Source organism: Mercenaria mercenaria, chromosome 12 (assembly GCF_021730395.1).
Source record: "Mercenaria mercenaria strain notata chromosome 12, MADL_Memer_1, whole genome shotgun sequence".
Classification (NCBI taxonomy): Eukaryota; Metazoa; Mollusca; class Bivalvia; order Venerida; family Veneridae; genus Mercenaria; species Mercenaria mercenaria.
Genome location: NC_069372.1, coordinates 10,766,155 through 10,784,933, shown reverse-complemented (window position 1 = coordinate 10,784,933; position 18,779 = coordinate 10,766,155). Strand labels below are relative to the sequence as shown.

At 34.8% G+C, this 18,779-nt stretch overlaps 1 protein-coding gene across 1 annotated transcript; it reads left to right on the top strand.

Annotated features, from left to right (window-relative positions):
- The first annotated feature begins 10,457 nt into the window (after nt 1-10,457).
- Nucleotides 10,458-15,556, top strand: LOC123533090 (monocarboxylate transporter 13-like). Its single transcript, XM_045314726.2, has 5 exons — nt 10,458-10,786; nt 12,080-12,223; nt 12,518-13,395; nt 13,706-13,709; nt 14,389-15,556. Exons 1-5 carry the CDS (start codon nt 10,594-10,596, stop codon nt 14,721-14,723), a joined length of 1,554 nt encoding a protein of 517 aa, XP_045170661.2. The 5' UTR covers nt 10,458-10,593; the 3' UTR covers nt 14,724-15,556.
- Nucleotides 15,557-18,779: the final 3,223 nt, after the last annotated feature.

Below are 18,779 nucleotides of genomic sequence, written 5' to 3'. Positions count from 1 at the left end.
ATATCAGTATATACTCTGATTAATATTGGAAGAGTGGTACACACTCAAACTGGGAAAAAGTGGGTGGGGTAAATAAATATTCGAAGCAACACTACAAAAATTGTGCAGTTGTTACGAAATGGCCTCAGATTGTCTATTACTATCTTAATTTTTTTAAATACCACATTGATTGATAAATTTTAACAAAAAATTTCCCACATTATACATGTGTGTCATGGAAAAAGCATGGACCTTGAACATGACATGTAGACAAACCAAATTAACCCTGAAAACTCAAAGTATTTAACAAAAGGTTTTGCCTGAGGCAGTATATTTGAGAAAAGCTATTGTTCAAATTAACATTAAATTTTCTGCATTGATTTTTCCATGGCACACATGTATAAAGTCTTATTAAAGAGAAAAATTGTTTGTTAAAATTTATCAACCAAGTCTGTATTTGATAAAACTAGAATGTGTCTGTAGGACACAGGGTGTGCATTTTTTTTACTATTTCAGGGGCAATAACTCTGGAAATAGAGGGCAGACCCGAATAAAAAACAGTAGGTGCGCAAGTTCATATCATGATAAACACTCATCAATTTATATCAAATACTTTTTGAGCTAGGCGTGTCACAAGGTGAAAATGTGCATTTTTGACTATTTCAGGGGCCATAACTCTAGAAATAGGGGGCGGAGCCAGACGAAAAATAGGAGGTGTGCAAGTTCATATCATTATAAAGACTCATGCAAGATTTCATCAATTTATATCAAATACTTTTTGAGCTAGGCGTGTCACAAGGTGAAAATGTGCATTTTTTTTACTATTTCAGGGGCCATAACTCTAGAAATAGGACGCGGACCCAGATTAAAAATAGGAGATGCTCAAATTCATATCATGATTAAGACTAAGGCAAGGTTTCATGAATCTATATCAAGTACTTTTTGAGCTAGGCATGTCACAAGGTGAACATGTGCATTTTTTACTATTTCAGGGGCCATAACTCTAGAAATAGGGGGCGGAGCCAGACGAAAAATAGGAGGTGTGCAAGTTCATATCATTATAAAGACTCATGCAAGATTTCATCAATTTATATCAAATACTTTTTGAGCTAGGCGTGTCACAAGGTGAAAATGTGCATTTTTTACCATTTCAGGGGCAGTAACTCTAAAATTAGGGGGCGGAGCCAGACGAAAAATAGAAGGTGCGCAAGTTCATATCATGATAAAGACTCTTGCAAGGTTTCATCAATTTATATCAGATACTTTTTGAGCTAGGCTCGTCACGAACTTCGGACGGACGCACGGACGGATGGACGGACGGACGCACGGACAAGAGCAAATCTATATGCCCCCACCACTCATGGAGACACAATTACGATATTAATAGACAATCTGAGGCCATTTCGTAACAACTGCACAATTTTTGTAGTGTTGCTTCGAATAATTATTTACCCCACCCACTTTTACCCAGTTTGAGAGTGTACCACTCTTCCAATATTAATCAGAATATACTGATATAGTGTCATTTTTATGTTTATTTAGTTTACAATATCTGCTGAAAATAACACCTTAATATCTCAACTAATAAAAAATGTTTTAGCTTTTGGGTGAAGTTCGTCCATTGAAAATCAGTAAATTTGATTAGACCACTTTGTGGCTCTGTGCTGAAAAAAGTATTCAGTACAATTTAAAATGCAACATGTTGTGTGAATGCCCATTGCATAGTTATTTTATCGTGAAAGTTTCAGGTAAAAAGTAAGAACCATTTTCAAAAAAATAACAGAAATTGTGTTCCTGGCTGGTCACATGTCGGATTACCCCACCCACTTTAAATGTGAATATCTATAAAAGTAAGTCAAAACTGGTAACAGTAACACTTGTTAATGAAACTTAATACATGTAGGTATATTACCTAAATAATATAAATTAAATCAAAAACATTTTGCGCAGACACCTAACTGGGACCCCTCCTTTGAACAATTTTAGATCTTAGTTTTAGTACATAAGTAACAAATTATCAACGGAACCTGAAAAACGGGTATTACAAATCAAACTGCTAGATTTTTTATTTGAAAATGACCGTAACAAGTAACCTTTCACCCAACTATATTCCAAATAATATTGTTTATCATCATCCATTTTCTTACATTCCGCATAACATTTCAATATAACTACATAAAAGAAGCAAAATATTGATTATTATTCAGAGCAAAAGACTCATAAAAAATATTTCAGCAAATAATGGTTATTCGAAAATAGTTAAAATAAAAAAAATGCACAGAATTACGTACATTCAAGATAAAAGCTATTAATTTTGCGCGGTAACTGACACGTAACGTCATGACGTCAATGACGTCATTTTAAGGCAACATTGTTTATAGCGTTTCTGTGGCAATTTATTCATTATTTCTGCATTATTAAACCATAACGCATCAGATCGAAGACAGGTTCATGATTTGTTTTCAGAAGAAAGAATATACAAACACATTTAGTTTGTCGTAAACGTCGTCGTAAATCGTCACGTTAGCTTCCGGTTGGACATGCGCACATACAAATATGAAGGTAACCTACCTCCTTAACAGCAATTTGGATGTTTCTTTTTTTTCTGAAACATGGAAAATCTGTTTCTTCTGATCTCTGTAAGTTATTTTAAATATAAGAGTCAATGAAGATCATGTTCAGTTGCATCTCACCGAGATGTCTTCCTTAAATTAAATATGTAAAAGAACTTCTGAAATGTCCTTTTCCAATTATCCAGTATACAGCCGCCATATGACTTAGTTTGTGTCTTCCAACGGAAAAAAAACATATCCTGCCAAGCTGGTGTTAATAGTTGAAAATAATGCGTTATCAGTGTTTCATTCTGCATTCTTTCCAAATGACATAAATATGATGAGGAGAAAGGGTGTATGACTATGTTCATTTTCTATTTATAACAGGCAGAACGAGATCTTAGTCTAACAGAAAATACTGACATACACAGGAAGAAGATAATCAAATATCAATGAAATGGGCAAAAAATGTGATTAATTAAAGTATTGAAACGACAGCTAGTTCTATATTGTATTTGTTACACACACTCTGCAAAGTCAAAAGAATATGTTACAAAGTTCGTTTTAGATATTTTGAGGTGGAATATTATACGATTCTTTCACTGGTTGTAGGTGCAGATCGGAATATCCGGCCTCGAGGGTAACTGTTTAGGCGGTAACGAGGCTCCCTGCCGAGTTACCGCCTAAACAGTTACCCGAGAGCTGGATATCCATCTGCACCTATAACCAGTGACAGAATCTTTTTCTTGCATACCGATTTCAATAAATAATAATAAAAATAAAATCAATCGGAAGGCTTTCTTTTTAGAACTATTTCTTATAGCAGTGTATTTAAACAAAGCGCGGGAAACCAACGTCCGTAAACAGGAAGGACGTCATGATGTTTCAAAACAAATAACAACGTTTAGTTCTGGTTTTGTTTTATCAGTTGCACCGTAACGTTATGGAGTTTTGATAAAATAACGTGATTTGAATCGAGAAATATACTATCAGGAACCAATAGGAACTGTCAAGGTATTGAATTTTTATTCCGTTTTTTAAATAAAAAATAAATTACTACATAAATCTTCTACATATATGTAGTTCGTAATACGTCATTTACAGCACGAGAGTCATCTAACACCCCGGGGTGTAAGATGGATTTTTCCAGCACCGGTAAAAATACAGAAAATCTCCGTCTGGTATGCAAGAAAATTAAATAATTGAGTTTTTGCGTTTCGCTGACGGCGTAGGAATACAACGTGATTGCCTGTTTCTTTGGCATGTACGTAGTATATATTTGTTATAACCCTTTTCCTAGTTTTCGTTTAAGTATACCACCATCAAAATAATAGACTCTATGAAACAACCTAAGGAAAACAGACCGAACAAGGTGGTCAAACCTTTTGTACAGCTTGAAGATGAATTTGAATCCCAGTTACATCAACAGCACCATTTGAGGAGGGATGCAATCCAAATGCGATTTAATTTGATGAAAATACCGACGGTACCGAATGCTCCACCGAAAAAGTCATTCAGTAGGTCAGATGTCATGTCTTGGAAAACATTTTTTCCTCCAGGTTGTAGACATTGATACGAAAATATTAACAAAACAATCAAATTCGCATTTTCAGCAATTGCTACTATCAAGCTTAAGCCCATGATGCACCCTTTGTAGAATTTCTTTTTACACAAAGCTACACAATCAATTACATCTGAAAAGTGGTTACAATTCAGCTTCAAGATAATAATCCCCAAAAATACCCAGACATATGTATTTACTGCAATATCACATTTCTCTATATTTGTTTCTTCTGTAGTTTCTGCATTTTTGTGAAGCTCAGAATAGTTCAGGAAATCAAAGATGATGCCAACAGCGTCAATTACAATGTTTACAATAAGAAGAGTCACTGTAAAGCACCCAACATTTCTTTTCTTTGCCTCTGAAATACAAAATGAGAAATTTGCCTATCAATATTAAATAAAATACCAGAAAGTCAGAAAAACTTCACAAAGTTCGTATGAATCTAAAAATACTTTTAGAAGTGGTCTAATCAAAGTCCTGGTCTTATTGACTTGTGGTAAGGGAAATCAAAGCAATCAAAGTAGGTACGGATCGATACATTAGTGCCGCGGCGAATGTCAAATGACATTGTTTTGATTCATCACGCCGTGCTCTTAATCCTGTTTCGAGTTTTCTTGCTGCAGGATTTATTAGTTGGGCTGGATATATATTTCAAGGTAATACTAAGATCTTAATATTGTCAATAAACCAAGTAAAACGAACAGTAAAGTAAGAAATTACTTAAGATTTTGATATTTGGCGTTTGACACATCGCATCTAGCACCATGATGATGTGTTAAACCATACTTTCAGCGTACTTTATAATTTCTGATTTAATCCCAATTTTACTTAATCTAACACAACGGTGGAAATATGACTGCTCGTCTTTTGGTTCAAGCTCGCTTGCGTTGAGCTCAACGTTGTCAAAATGGCTGTCCGGAATATGTACGTTAGAGCGCATCCGTCCATTTTTGTCACAATTTTGACCATTACTTTGACATGCATGGAGCAATCATGTTTATGTTCGGCGTGACTGTTTACCTCTATGAGATGGAGTGTTGCGCGCAGAATCACAGGGTCCTATCTCAAACGCCAAGGTCATACTTTGGGTCAAAGTTCATGTCAGATCTTGTCCAGTCCATAACGTTTGATATGCATGGAGCAACCTGTCTCCTTTATTGACATAAATGTTCACCTCACATAGACGATGTAATGCGTGCAAACCCAAGGTCTTCATCTCTTGGCCCCTATAACATGTGCAAATATTGAGTTCTGCTCAACCCGGAGCAAGAGGGTGTGGACGGTAGCATGCATTTCCGTTACCTCCATGAACAGGCTAAATCAATCCGAACCTGCAGCCATTTTCATTTTGTCGTATCGTCGACCATGAGTTGTAGTGTAATATTGGATCCGATTAAGGGTAGGGAGCTTTAAATGGTTTTCATCTATTCTGGCCTTAAGATATATACATATATATATTATTACTGATCTATATTATTTTACGTAATTTGTGCCTGCTTAGCTCAATAGGGAGAGCGCAGATATACTGATCGCGGGTTGTGAGTTTGATCCCCGAGTGAAGCGCATGGTCTCGATGCATGACGATTTGATAAATTTGTCTGAAATCATTCGTCCCTCACCTCTGATTCATATGGGGAAGTTTGTAGTTACTTGCGGAGAACAGATGTGTACTGGTACAGATTCCAGGAATACTGGTTAGGTTAACTGGCCGCCGTTAAATAACTAAAATTCTGTTGAAAAATGGAGTTAAACCCAAAACAAGCAAAGAAAACAAACAAATTCCGATAGCTGATACGTATTGACTTTTTAATATATTTGTGTAGTAAATGTGATAAATCACTATTTGTTACAAACTTCAAAAGACTGCATTTAACATCAGCACCTTTTTAAAAGTGTTTATTAACAATTAAGAGAGTTAATGCTTAAATAAGTGCTAAAACAAAAAAAAAAAAAAACAGACAGCTACCATTTTACCTTTAGAGCATTAACGCTAAAGCCTGATGCGATCATTCCTCAAAAAAGTGTTTCTGTTTGCCTTCAGTAGGGGATTTCTGAAACCCGGTCAGAGATATTGAAAAAGGACCTGCATAAAATGTTTAGGCAAGATAAAAGAAACAAAACTCTTGAGCACAGCACTTGCTCACAATTTCCTTTCCCACTGAAAAAACAAGAGGGCCAAGATGGGTCGCTCACCTGAGAAACACACAATAACAGTGTAAACATGTTTGACCTAGTGATTTCATAGGAACAAATATTCTGACCAATTTTCATTAAGATTGGATCAAAAAGGTGGTCTATTAAGTGTAAACAAGTATTTTTTTCCATTTGACCTAGTGACCTAGTTTTTCAGCCAAGATGACCTACATTAAAACTTGGCCTAGATTTGATCAAGGCAATCATTCTGACAAAATTTCATGAACCTCAATTGAAAAATACAGCCTCTATCACATACAAAACATTTTTCTTTGATTTGTCCGAGCGACCTAGTTTTTGACCCCCGATGACCAATATTCAAACTTTACCTTAATTTCATCAAGGCTATCATTCTAACCAATTTTCATGAACCTCAATTGAAAAATACAGACTCTATCACATACAAAACATTTTTCTTTGATTTGTCCTAGCGACCTCGTTTTTGATCCCAGATGATCAATATTCGAACTTTGCCTTAATTTCATCAAGGATATTATTCTGACCAAATTTCATGAACCTCAATTGAAAAATACAGTCTCTAACGCATACACAAGGTTTTTCTTTGTTTTGACCTAGTGACCTAGATTTTGATTCCAGATGACCCATTTTTTAACTTGGTCTAGATTTATTCTGACAAAATTTCATGAAGATCAGTTGAAAAATACAGCCTCTATCGCAAACACAATGTTTTTCTTTGATTTGACCTAGTGACCTAGTTTTTGACCCCAGATAATTCATTTTCAAACTTGGCCTAGACTACATCAAGGTTATCATTCTGACCAAATTTCATGAAGATCAGTTGAAAAATACAGCCTCTTTCGCATACACAATGTTTTTCTTTGATTTGACCTAGTGACCTAGATTTTGATCTCAGTTAATCCATTTTCATACTTTGCCTATATTTTATCAAGGTAATCATTCTGACAAAATCTCATGAAGATCAGTTGAAAAATACAGCCTCTACCGCATACACAAACTTTTTCTTTGATTTGACCTAGTGACCTAGTTTTTGAACCTGGGTGACCTATTTTCAAACTTGGCCTAGATTTCATCAAGGTTATCATTCTGACCAAATTTCATGAAGATCAGTTGAAAAATACAGCCCCTATCGCATACACAAACTAAATGTTAACAGACGACAGACAGACAGACGCCGGACATCGAGCGATCACAAAACGCATTGCTCAGGTGAGCTAAAAACGGATTTACACGGGATTTCCATGTAACCAGCAGGTTCCGTTGTGAGGATTTCTGAATTTCTGAGCTTTTTAAGACATTTTTACTGTATCACGTTTACATGATTTGTCTACATAAACAATCTTTGATGTTCTAAAGTTTTGTTGGATGTAGAGAGTTTTAAAAGCGAGATTTATATAAGACCTGTTACTTAAAATAGCTGATATATTATAACATATTCTCTTTAACTACTGAAATCTTCGTTAAAAGAGCTTGAAAAATCGTTCTAGGGCAATACAAGGACCTTCGTTGATAGACAGCCATACGGTCGGATAACAATACACTATCATCTCTGATTGTGGTACACTAGTATACGACTAACCATCATTAAGTACAAAGAAATAGGGTTTGGAAAACATTAGATATTGACATAAACGAATGAGTAACCTTCCTTCTAAAAGCAAAGTCCTCTAACATGAATTACAAATACACTTAATTTTATGACATGGCCATAAAATGTAGTGCATATATTAAATTCGGTACCAGTTGGTTCTAAAGGCCAGATAAACGCCTCTCAAAGTAGTTTATACATGGCTAACAGATAAACGCCTCTCAAAGTAGTTTATACATGGCTAACAGATAAACGCCTCTCTAAGTAGTTTATACATGGCTAACATGCCCGCCTGAGAGCGGAGATCTATGGATCTCGGGGTCGTGACTTCGAGCTCTGGGCGAGGCGTATGTTCTCCATGACGATTTGATAAAAGACATTGTATCTGAAATCATTAGTCCTCCACCTCTGATTCATGTGGAGAAGATGGCAGTTACTTGCGGAGAACAGGTTTGTACTGATACAGAATCCAGGAACACTGGTTAGGTTAACTGCCCGCCGTTATATAACTGAAAAACTGTTGAAAAACGGCGTTAAACCTAAAACAAAACAAACAAATACATGGCTAACTGTCTAAAGAAAAGCTTTCAGGGTTAATGTTACAATGAAATCTCTGACCAATGATGATGGAAAAGACAAAAATATGATTGCCATTAGCGTCCACATCGCAGGAAGGAAGTAAGAAACGTACTGCCAGAGAGCATAGAGTTGTCAACACCGCCACAGTTGGAACATTTAAGTATGCTCTGAATTCGTGCTAGGATTGGACGAACGGACTTGGCGGCCTCCGAACTCAACATAACTTATAAACCGGCGGTGGAATTTAATAAATTCGAACTTAATTTGAGACATACCGCATGTTTGGTTATACGCTACACTCTCTTACATTTCAGGGTAAACAACTGTTAAAATCTACTTTGACAAATCTGCTTTGAGGATTGTCCTCTGGCCTTTTTTTATGTGAGTACTTGCTTGTAGGATTCTTTTGGTTTTCCTAATATATATGCGTTTTCTTTCTTTAAAATAGCCTGTCTTTCCTTACCAGCGCGCGTACACGTAAAGGACTGATCAAGCCGGGGCTACTTTTACTTACACTGTCCTGTAACTTTTTGAAATTGTGAGGATATAAAAAAACTGCGCGAAAATTAAGCGGTTTTAACAACAAAGTGTTGTTGTCATCACTGACTTTAATCACCCGACCGATGATCCCATTCTCACTTGACCGCGGACCCAATTCCCATTTGACCGCGGACCTTATTCTTGTAATTTGTAATATTTCTTTTAAGAAAATAAACTACTTTTCTGTGATATTTTGCGAATGCACCTTAAATTAAATTCATCATATTTGGGCATCGTTACATTTGCTTTTTATCATGTAATAATCTAATGCACTCATTTTGTTGTCTTAACATAAACTTATACCATAGTATCTTGACAACATGATACATGTAGATTGTGTTATGAGATAAGATCTTTACCTGAAATAGGTACGTTTGTTCATGTTGCACCTACGATACCAACATGTCTTTTATATAAATATTGAATATTGAAACGCATTAGAAACACAGTAACTTCAAATCTTACTTAAAAAAAATCAAAAATATGGACAGGTGCATTAATATAGATACTTATCAACTCAAGACTTGGTTTTTTATTTGTTTTTATCTGTGTCACAAGTGACATATTTCAAAGAGCTTATTGTAACCGTTACGACTTATTGGATATTATGTCAGATTGTTATCGTTAATCATGTTTTATTAAAACAAAAACAAAATAATCATTAAACAGTGTGTCCAATTAATTCATTATTTTGCGGAGATAACAACAAAAAAAAAGGAAAAAAGTTTGGAGTTAGAAATGTTGTTAAATGTATTTAAAGGAATTCACTAAATGGTGGATGTATAAAGGCGCGTTACGATGATTTAAAGTTTTCGTTTTACTTTACGTTATAAAGAGATCAAAATTAATACATACACTCTGTGGCAAATACACTACATGGTTTAATCATCGAACAATATAAATTGTATCCTATTCATATGGTTATGGATATACATTTAGAAGTATTATGATAGAAAAAGGAGCATCATTAGAGAATGTTATGGAATAACCAGAACGTGGGGACAAATTTCTCGGTCGTGAAGTCTTGTTTTGTTTTGGCACAAATGAACAATAATCGTAGCGACATGCACCTAAGGGATCGTTTAAAACCATGCTACTCTATTTAAAATATTCTAAGTATGAAAAGCGCGTATACAAGTGATGATATTATTATGTTAATATAAAGAAAGCATTATGCGAAATAACTTAGTAAAATGTTAAATGATACGTGCGTTTCATTTTATAAACATGAATTGTGAAATAGGAGAGTAAGAAATACGTACATTCAAATTTCGCTCCTGCTATGAACAGCTGATAATGTGGTAAATATAAAACCTTAAATGGAAACTGATTTGCAATAATGTATGCAATAAAATTGTACGGGGAACGTACTGTTACTTTTGCTTGGCCTCGTTCAACTTTCATTTCAACGTTATCTTATTAGATAACTTTTACACAAAGATATAGTAACAAAAGTAACACATAAACTTCCTTAAGATGAATACACGCGGTTAGATTAAAAATGAATTTGTCATAATAAATTATGTAGATCATGAATTGGTAATGGATTTGCTAATTACATATACGTAATATGTACTTAAAATTAAAAAACGTGTAGAATAGTTACCGTCTTAGGAAAAATGCCCAAACCAAAACGAGATAGCGCGTGGAGCTGGTTGGTATTGCTTTGTGTTTTGTGCTGCCAAATAGTTCTCGGAGGAATATGCCTATCGGGTGGACTATTTTTTGTTATATTCACAGACGCGTTTGACACCAGTCCGGCGGAAGCAGCATGGCTTTGCTCACTTCCAATTACTATGTGGTTTATTTCTTGTAAGTATTTATAGCTTGTATCCGTTCAATTAATGGAACTGTTTTTCAAAAATGCAGTATGCCGCTCGGATTGCAAAACGCAAAATGGTTTGCAGTTTGCAATCCGCAATGAAACGTTAATTTGCATTTCACCAAATAAATGTTACAATAATGTTCAGTTTCAAACTACAGTCCAACTTGAAGCCTGTAGGGATGTTTGCTAATGTAAAACTATACGGATATATTCCGTGACTGCTCTATAAATTAAAACTGATAAATCCAACAGATTTAATGTTGAATATTTTTTATCATACAGTTCTGTCAAAACTGAAATTTCAAGAACTAATGCTATAGGTCTTACATGTAAATATTCCCTAATTTTCAATGAAAAGATTGCATCTTGGAATCTTTATTCCTAAGGAAGCCATTTAATGATTTATTCTACAATATTTGGCTACAGCCAATCATATAAAAGACGTAAGTTCTTTACAAATATAGGTAATGTACACCACGTATTATCCAAAGGCTTGCCGTTCAGTAGTCAAAACTATAGCACAAAGTCTGAAGGACCGATGCTCAATAGGATTGACTTTTGACTCTATGTCATTAAATGTGTTTTATTACATTGTATAAGAAATTAATTTTCATTTTTTTTATTTTGGTGTCTTAAATTATTAGCCCAGTAAACATGTGTTGAACAAAGACCTGTCATAAAACTGACAGCTTTACCTAGTTCGTTTACAAGTTAATTTTTTCCAACCTGTCTACAAATCTAATTATATAACAATTTGACAAAGTCAGTATCCGAGTTTCTCATCCGTTTAAGATAAACTAGTCTGTTGGTCAGACTAAAAGGTCATTAATTGACTATACTCGCATAAGTGTACAAAAAGTCGTCGGTTATTAAGGTGATTGTTGCATGCTACGTTTTCTAATTTTTGTATGAAAATCATCTTTGTATATTTTAATGAGAGGAGAAAGAGTCATGTTTCAAAGACGCGGTTAGTTGATATCATATCACGCATAAAATTTAAATATTCCAAAACTGAGTAACAGAGGTGTCCGTTTCGTTAAGAAGTACAACCATGGCACCGGAGAGAAATTATTTAATTTGCCATTCATACATTAATACTTTCTTTTATCTTTCATTCATATTGTTTTTTATAGTTTCTGCAACAGCTGCATACTTTCTTCAAAGTAAACACATGTTGACTACATTGGTAACACCAGTGTACACGAAAGTACAGAAAGGCAATATGTGAGGGAAATAGTTTAATGCAAAATTACCTCATATGAACCTATTTTGTATTTCAGCACCAATCGGTAGTCTTCTAACCAACCGGTATGGTTACCGTGTATGTTCGTTTGTAGGTGGTATCCTGGCAGCTGGCGGACTTTCATTGAGCTATTTTGCTACCAGCTCAACGCTCCTTTTCCTTTCGTATGGCTTTTTAACAGGTATGTACACACCACTCTTGTCATTTTCACATACAGCTATTTTGTGTGCTGGTTTGATGTTCACACTACCGTTGTTATTAAATTTGTATTCAGATTAAAAGTTTCCATACATAATTAAATATATATCACACCCTTATATTTCAAAAGCTTTTAATCGTCTGGTGAAACATTATTATTTTGACCATTTTTTTTTATCTCGCATAGTGGTGTGTTTAACTAATTACTAGAATATTTTATTCTAATTGTTTTATCAGCTTTGTAATTTACATATTTGCTTTTTATTTGTTCTTTTAGGACTTGGACTTGGCATAAATTACAATGGGTGTATGTCAGCAATTAATGTATACTTTGATACATACAAGACCCTAGCTGCCGGCATTTCTTCAGTTGGCCACAATCTTGGTCTTATCATATTTGCTGATACTATTGTTTCATTGGAGGAGAACTTCGGTTGGAGAGGGATGCTCCTCATACTTGGTGGAATAGCGTTAAATCTTTGTGCATGCGCAATAGTCATGTTTCCTATAGAAGTTCTAAGTGAAACAGACACTGATCATCGCTCGTCTATAAAGATGAGAAAACCAACGAGAAAGAAATCCTTGAACTTTTCTGTATTTAAAAAACTGTCCTTTGATTTTTTTTGTATAAGCAATGTGTTTATGAATTTCAGTCAAGGAGTTTATATTTTACATTTGCCTTCATACTCTAAAGATGTAGGCTTCAGCAGAAATGATTTTGGAATAGTGCTTATGGTGTATGGAATATCTAATATAGTTGGAAAAGTGTTCTTCAGCTTTTTAGGGCATCATCCTCAAGTAAATGTTACTATTGTATATGCACTGTCACTCTGTGTAACTGGCATTTGTATGGGTCTTACACCAGTATTTCTTACCCGAACTGGCATGCTTGTTTTAGCAGGACTTGTTGGATTTTTCTTTTGTGTGACAGGGGCCTTAATTAACGCAATAATTCAAAAAATTGTCGGATTTAGCAGATTTCCGGATGGGGTCGGAATGTCACTACCCTTTAAGGCAACTGGAAATCTCATTGGTGGACCAATGGCAGGTGAGGACTTGTTTTTCTCTTCTATGAGAGTATACCGATTAAAAAACGCACCAACGACGCTTGTCTCAGACCAGCCACATGATTCTGAATTGTATTACTTCAACATAGTTTGACTGCCTTATTTTGGCGTTATTCATGCAGAAGCTCACTAAATATATCATAAAACACTGTCACATTGACATGATATACGAGAATCAACCGCTAACGCTTGATGACGTCATTTTTATATGACGTCTGAGCCAGATGGCATTTTGTTAACGATCTTGTATGTTTCCTATAGTTGAATAAATAGTGAGAGAACAAACTCATCATGCCAGTAATGTCGTGGTAATTAGGAAATCCAATACTTGGTCTGAGATATGTTAAAAAGATCAGTAAAACCACAGATTCAGACTAAAATTAAATATTTCTTATCAGTGTTGTATAGTTAAATCCATCTGAGATAAAACGAAGTTGACTATTTTATTCTATACATTATTGAATACCACATTTATTCAATTGTCGACTAAAGAAATACCATATGTCTGCAGTTATTGCCCACGTTGATATTTTGTATAACGTTCGTCACCTCAATTGACCTCAGTTGTGTGATATTAGTCGGCAAAACTGTAGATAATTAAAACAATTTGATGGAAATGTAATTCTTTATTATTTTGCTTTGTTGCATTCTATGCTTCCAAGGGATCTTTTAAGTTTTATTTACTGGCTATGTCGTGCGAGGCCGTAAAAGTCTTCTTGCACACGGAATCAGTGTTTGTTATATTTTCTGGTCTTTTGAGATCATGAAATCCATCCAATATATGTGCAGTTTAATTCCTCATAATCCGGTGCTAGTTAGCATTTTGCATTACCTCTCATGAAAAGACTTAATCAAATCGAGTCTGCTATAATTTAGCTAGGTTGCATTCTATGCTTCCAAATGATCTTCTTATTTATTATATATATATATATATATATATATATATATATATATATATATATATCTATATAATAAAGCGCCAGAAAGAATATTTATATGTTACCACTACTTTTCAAGAATTATTTCATATGTTGAATCCTAATTTCAATAAGGTTCACCAGGTTACTTTGTATTCCTTCAGGTGTTTTGCTGACTGTCACAGGAAGTTATGCATTTTCCTTTTATCTGGCTGGTGTTAGTATGGTTTTAGCAGCGTGTCTGATGGTACATCCTATCATGCACATAAAGCATCGAGAGATGAATCATCAAGCCAAAAATATTTACCTTGTCAGTGAAAAGGAGGTGGAAATATCTGAAACAGGAACATTTATTGGAACTCAAAAAGTAATAAGCGAAATGGAAAACGAAAGACACCTTAATATAAAATCGAAATTTATAGACATGGACATGGCCGATAGAACATATGAAGTAATCCCAGAGCTAGAAAATCGTTACGAACAGTGCCCTCGTTTATAATAGAAAGTAACCTCTACGCTACAATCGCAATATCAACGGGTTCCACATCAAGCATCAAGCTTAACCGAAAAGTTTGTTTTATGTTCGCATTTCAAAAGTTGAATGTCTATAACAGTATACTGATAAAAGCATTTCTTTCAAACTTTCGAACGAATTTACTATTGAGTTCTTATTCTTCCATGGATTAAACCAAATTTTAACCACTTTGAGATATTATGATGAGCAAGTTTACGAAACAGTTATAAAGCAATTTGTTAGAAAATATTGCATATTGCACTAAATGTCCATAGCTGTACACAAGTTGATCAGGCGAAGCTAGTAAGCGCAGACGCCTAGGAAAAGGTGCTCGAAATTTTGGGCAAGGGTCGTAGTGACTTCGGTGGGCTCGGTAGCATAGGGCAACGGTTGCGATGGCTGGCGCGGAAACGTGGGAAAAGGATCGTTATGACGTTTTGGTGCCAGGAAACATGAGGCAAATGCTGAAGTGACGTTGGTAGGCTGGGAAACTTAGGACAAATATTGTAGACACTTCGGTAGGCTCGGTAACCAGGGGCAAGGGCCGGAGGTTATTCGTAGCTTATGTAAAGTATGCACTTCTGTAAATCTGTAATATTTCATAGTTCATGTTACTCTAAATCATGTGACCATTATCAAGAACGACCGCAAGGGATACAAGCATACTCAGTTTCGTTTCAAAGCTACAGCTTTTTTTTGTTTGGTTTAATGTCGCAACGACACAACTATAGGTAATTTGGCGACTTTCCAACTTTAATAGTGGAGGAAGATCTAAGGTGCCCCTCCATGCATTATCTCATCACGTGCGGGCACCTGCGTAGAATTACCGACCTTTAGTAAGTCAGCTGGTCAGCTGTATGGCTTCCTCAAATAAAGAATTGAACGACCCAAGTGAGACTCGAATCCACATTGGTGAGGGCAAGTGATTTTAAGTCAACACCCTTAACCACTCCCCCCCCCCCCCCCCCCCCCCCCACGTATTAATGAAGGAAACTTGATCTAAACAATTAGTTATAATTTGGTCTAGAAATACTTATTTTCTAGGTACAAAAAAGGGAAATAATTCTGGAATGTGATCTAGTTCATGGCCTTCTCACTAACCTAATGATGGTTGATAAGTTTACAAAGTTTAAATGCTATGCATTTTGTCTGATTAAAGACAGGAAGTACCAAATTATCACGCCATAATGACCAGAATGTTCAGTTATCCGCAAATTTCTGTAACGGTGAACAAATGGTTACTATAAGAAGTATGCCGCCACAGTTGAGGTTTGAACAGCTGCCCTTCGTATTTTTGTATCTTCAAACATTTTCCATAGACCAACACTTTGTACCACTGCGTCATGGTGAATTATATTTCTGTGTTGTTTTTTTTTGCCATTTATCAGAATACATAATTTAATCGATGGCCATATAGTTTGTAAACTACTCTGAATTGAAATTAGGTGTCACTTTACAGTTTTCTTTCGTTGCAACAACATAATTAAATTTTTGTTGTCCACATATGGATCGTTTCAGAGAATTTGCCTGGTTCGTGATTTTATACTTCTGGTCACGAATTATATTCAAATCTCCATTGAATACTTGCATGTATTAAGGCAACGACTGTAGCCGCCAAAAATTTACATTCTCTTTTTCGTGATATCATTACTTATGTGCATGATATGGTTAAATACACATATATCTGTGTATTTGATATTCAAATCATATAACATGTTGTTTGTAACAATGTTCCTGCATTGAGAATTTATTTTGATAAATCTACCTACATTTTTGTATCAACTATTTAAATATAATGTAAATAAAACATTTGTCTTTCGAGGTAATATCAAATGCACAGACATAGCCTGAGCGATTTCGTTATTCTTACGGGTATCTGCTTTACTGTCCTGCTTTGTTGAATTGCACTGATTTTGACCTACACTGTATATTTTAGTAACGGTGGTCATGTACTTAAAGGTACATGCATCTATATCATTGTCCAAAGGTAAATGACCTCGGCTCTAACGTTACAATCGGTGAATTTAGATCGAAAAGATAATTAACAAAGACAGTTATTATAAAATAAATCAAAATAAACTTGCCTAGATTGTACACGCGAATGAGCCATTTACGTTAATTATTCTATATAATTACATGAAATATATTCTATTTGTTTTTAACTACAATAAATATTTAATACTTTTCCATGCTTTTAAAAACATGTTTTTAGGACGTTTTGTTTTTACATTCCTTTCTTGATTTTTATTCATAGAATTTACTGAATTTTCTATTCACCACTTGTTCAATGTAATTCAAGGTTTTTTTGTACAAATATATTAGTTAGATTATAAACAAAACAATACTATATTTTCTCTAAGCCCAGGTTGTTTCACGAGACTTAGAAAGTTAGAACTCAGAAGTAAAGTGATTCACGAGCATCATTTTCAGCAGATTCATCCTAACTATTTGGTTGTTCTATTCTTAGAATCTGAACCGAACAAAAATTCGAAAGTTAAGCATGTATTATTCTATGTTGTAATTATCTATATGAGCGACTCAAGAATCGTAACTTTGTACATAGGACCGACGGCTCAAACTTGCTAGTCCTGGTTTCGTAGTTACGAGATACTAGGATTTGTACAAGTATATGTATATGTGTAAGATTTTATCTTTTATTTATTTCTAGTTTAATAAGCGTCTGAGATGTCAACATTCAGAACAATTTTCAAACAATTAAGCAGTTCACTCGTCAGAATTTTATAAAGCCACGCTTATGCGTTAATGTAACTTTAGGATAGTATTCAAAGCGACACCTCTTATTGAGCCGTGCCGTGGGAAAACCAACAGAGTGCATTTGCGACCAGCATGGACCCAGACCAGCCTGCGCATACGCGCAGTCTGTTCAAGATCCATACTGTTCGCTAAGGGTTTCTCTAATTACAATAGGCTTTGAAAGCGAAAGCACGGATCCTGACCAGACTGTGCGGATGCGCAGGCTGGTCTGGATCCATGTTGGTTGCAAACGCACTATGTTGGTTTTCTCATGGCACGGCTCATATCATGATTGTCCTGGAACTCATATCTCAAATAGTGCCCTTTGCTATAAAACTTCAAAATACTCTGACTAGTAAAACCAAATCCCGCCGTCAAAATATGTGAACATTTGCGTAGAGCTGACAATTAACCGGAAGACGCCATAAAAATTAACCTTATTGTCAAATGTTACTAGGCTGGAGAAGTTAGAAACGAAATAGTAAAAATGTATGACATTGGGATGTGCGGGCGTACGTGCGTGTGTGCTTATGGAGGAAAAGGGATAATATCAAGAAAAACACGAAACAATTAAGCTTTACTCTCGTGGAGGGCAAACTTAAAAATATATGAAACTGCTCTATAATACTGATCTATGATATTTTACAGTAATTGTGCTTTAACTTTTTGTTTCAAATGTGAAAAATCTCCGAACTACCTACACAAATGCATATGTATGAATTCTTCATTTTAGCAGTGTATTATAACGGAAAACTTGGTAAATTGGTACTTTAAATAAGAAAAAGATGAAAATAAATCATGATTAGAAAACATACGTCAAGAATGTGGGAGCTTACAAGAAGTTGTAATATTAATTATGTTGACTATTTAATAAGATAAATTAGACGTTTAATGAGTTAATTCAATTCTCTACAACACGTGCATGGTATACGTTAACATATATTGAATTATTAAACGATAATAACAAGGTTTAGATCAAACTTGCATACGTACATTCATATGAAATGCTAAGTACGTTTGTTTGTACATGTAATTACTTGTAATCAGTTTTCACACATATATCAGATTTCAATAAGAGTAAAATAAAAGAATGATGCGGTGATAACAACATTCTACGGTTGTAATAGTCACTATAATAGCTATTTATTAATTAACTTGTGTTTTGTTGTAATAAAGATACATCATAAAAGTGAGCGGCGCAAAAAATCTGTTTTATCAAATTTCCGTAAGGCCTATAAATCTTTTTTTTGTTTCCGGTAACATGCTCAAAAAGTTAGGGTAGGTAGG

Coding starts and splice junctions, on each gene's coding strand:
- LOC123533090 (XM_045314726.2), top strand. CDS start 10,594: ATGCCCAAACCAAAACGAGATAGCGCGTGGAGCTGGTTGGTATTGCTT. Junction 10,787..12,079: donor TACTATGTGGTTTATTTCTT/GTAAGTATTTAT, acceptor TTTGTATTTCAG/CACCAATCGGTAGTCTTCTA. Junction 12,224..12,517: donor TTCGTATGGCTTTTTAACAG/GTATGTACACAC, acceptor TTGTTCTTTTAG/GACTTGGACTTGGCATAAAT.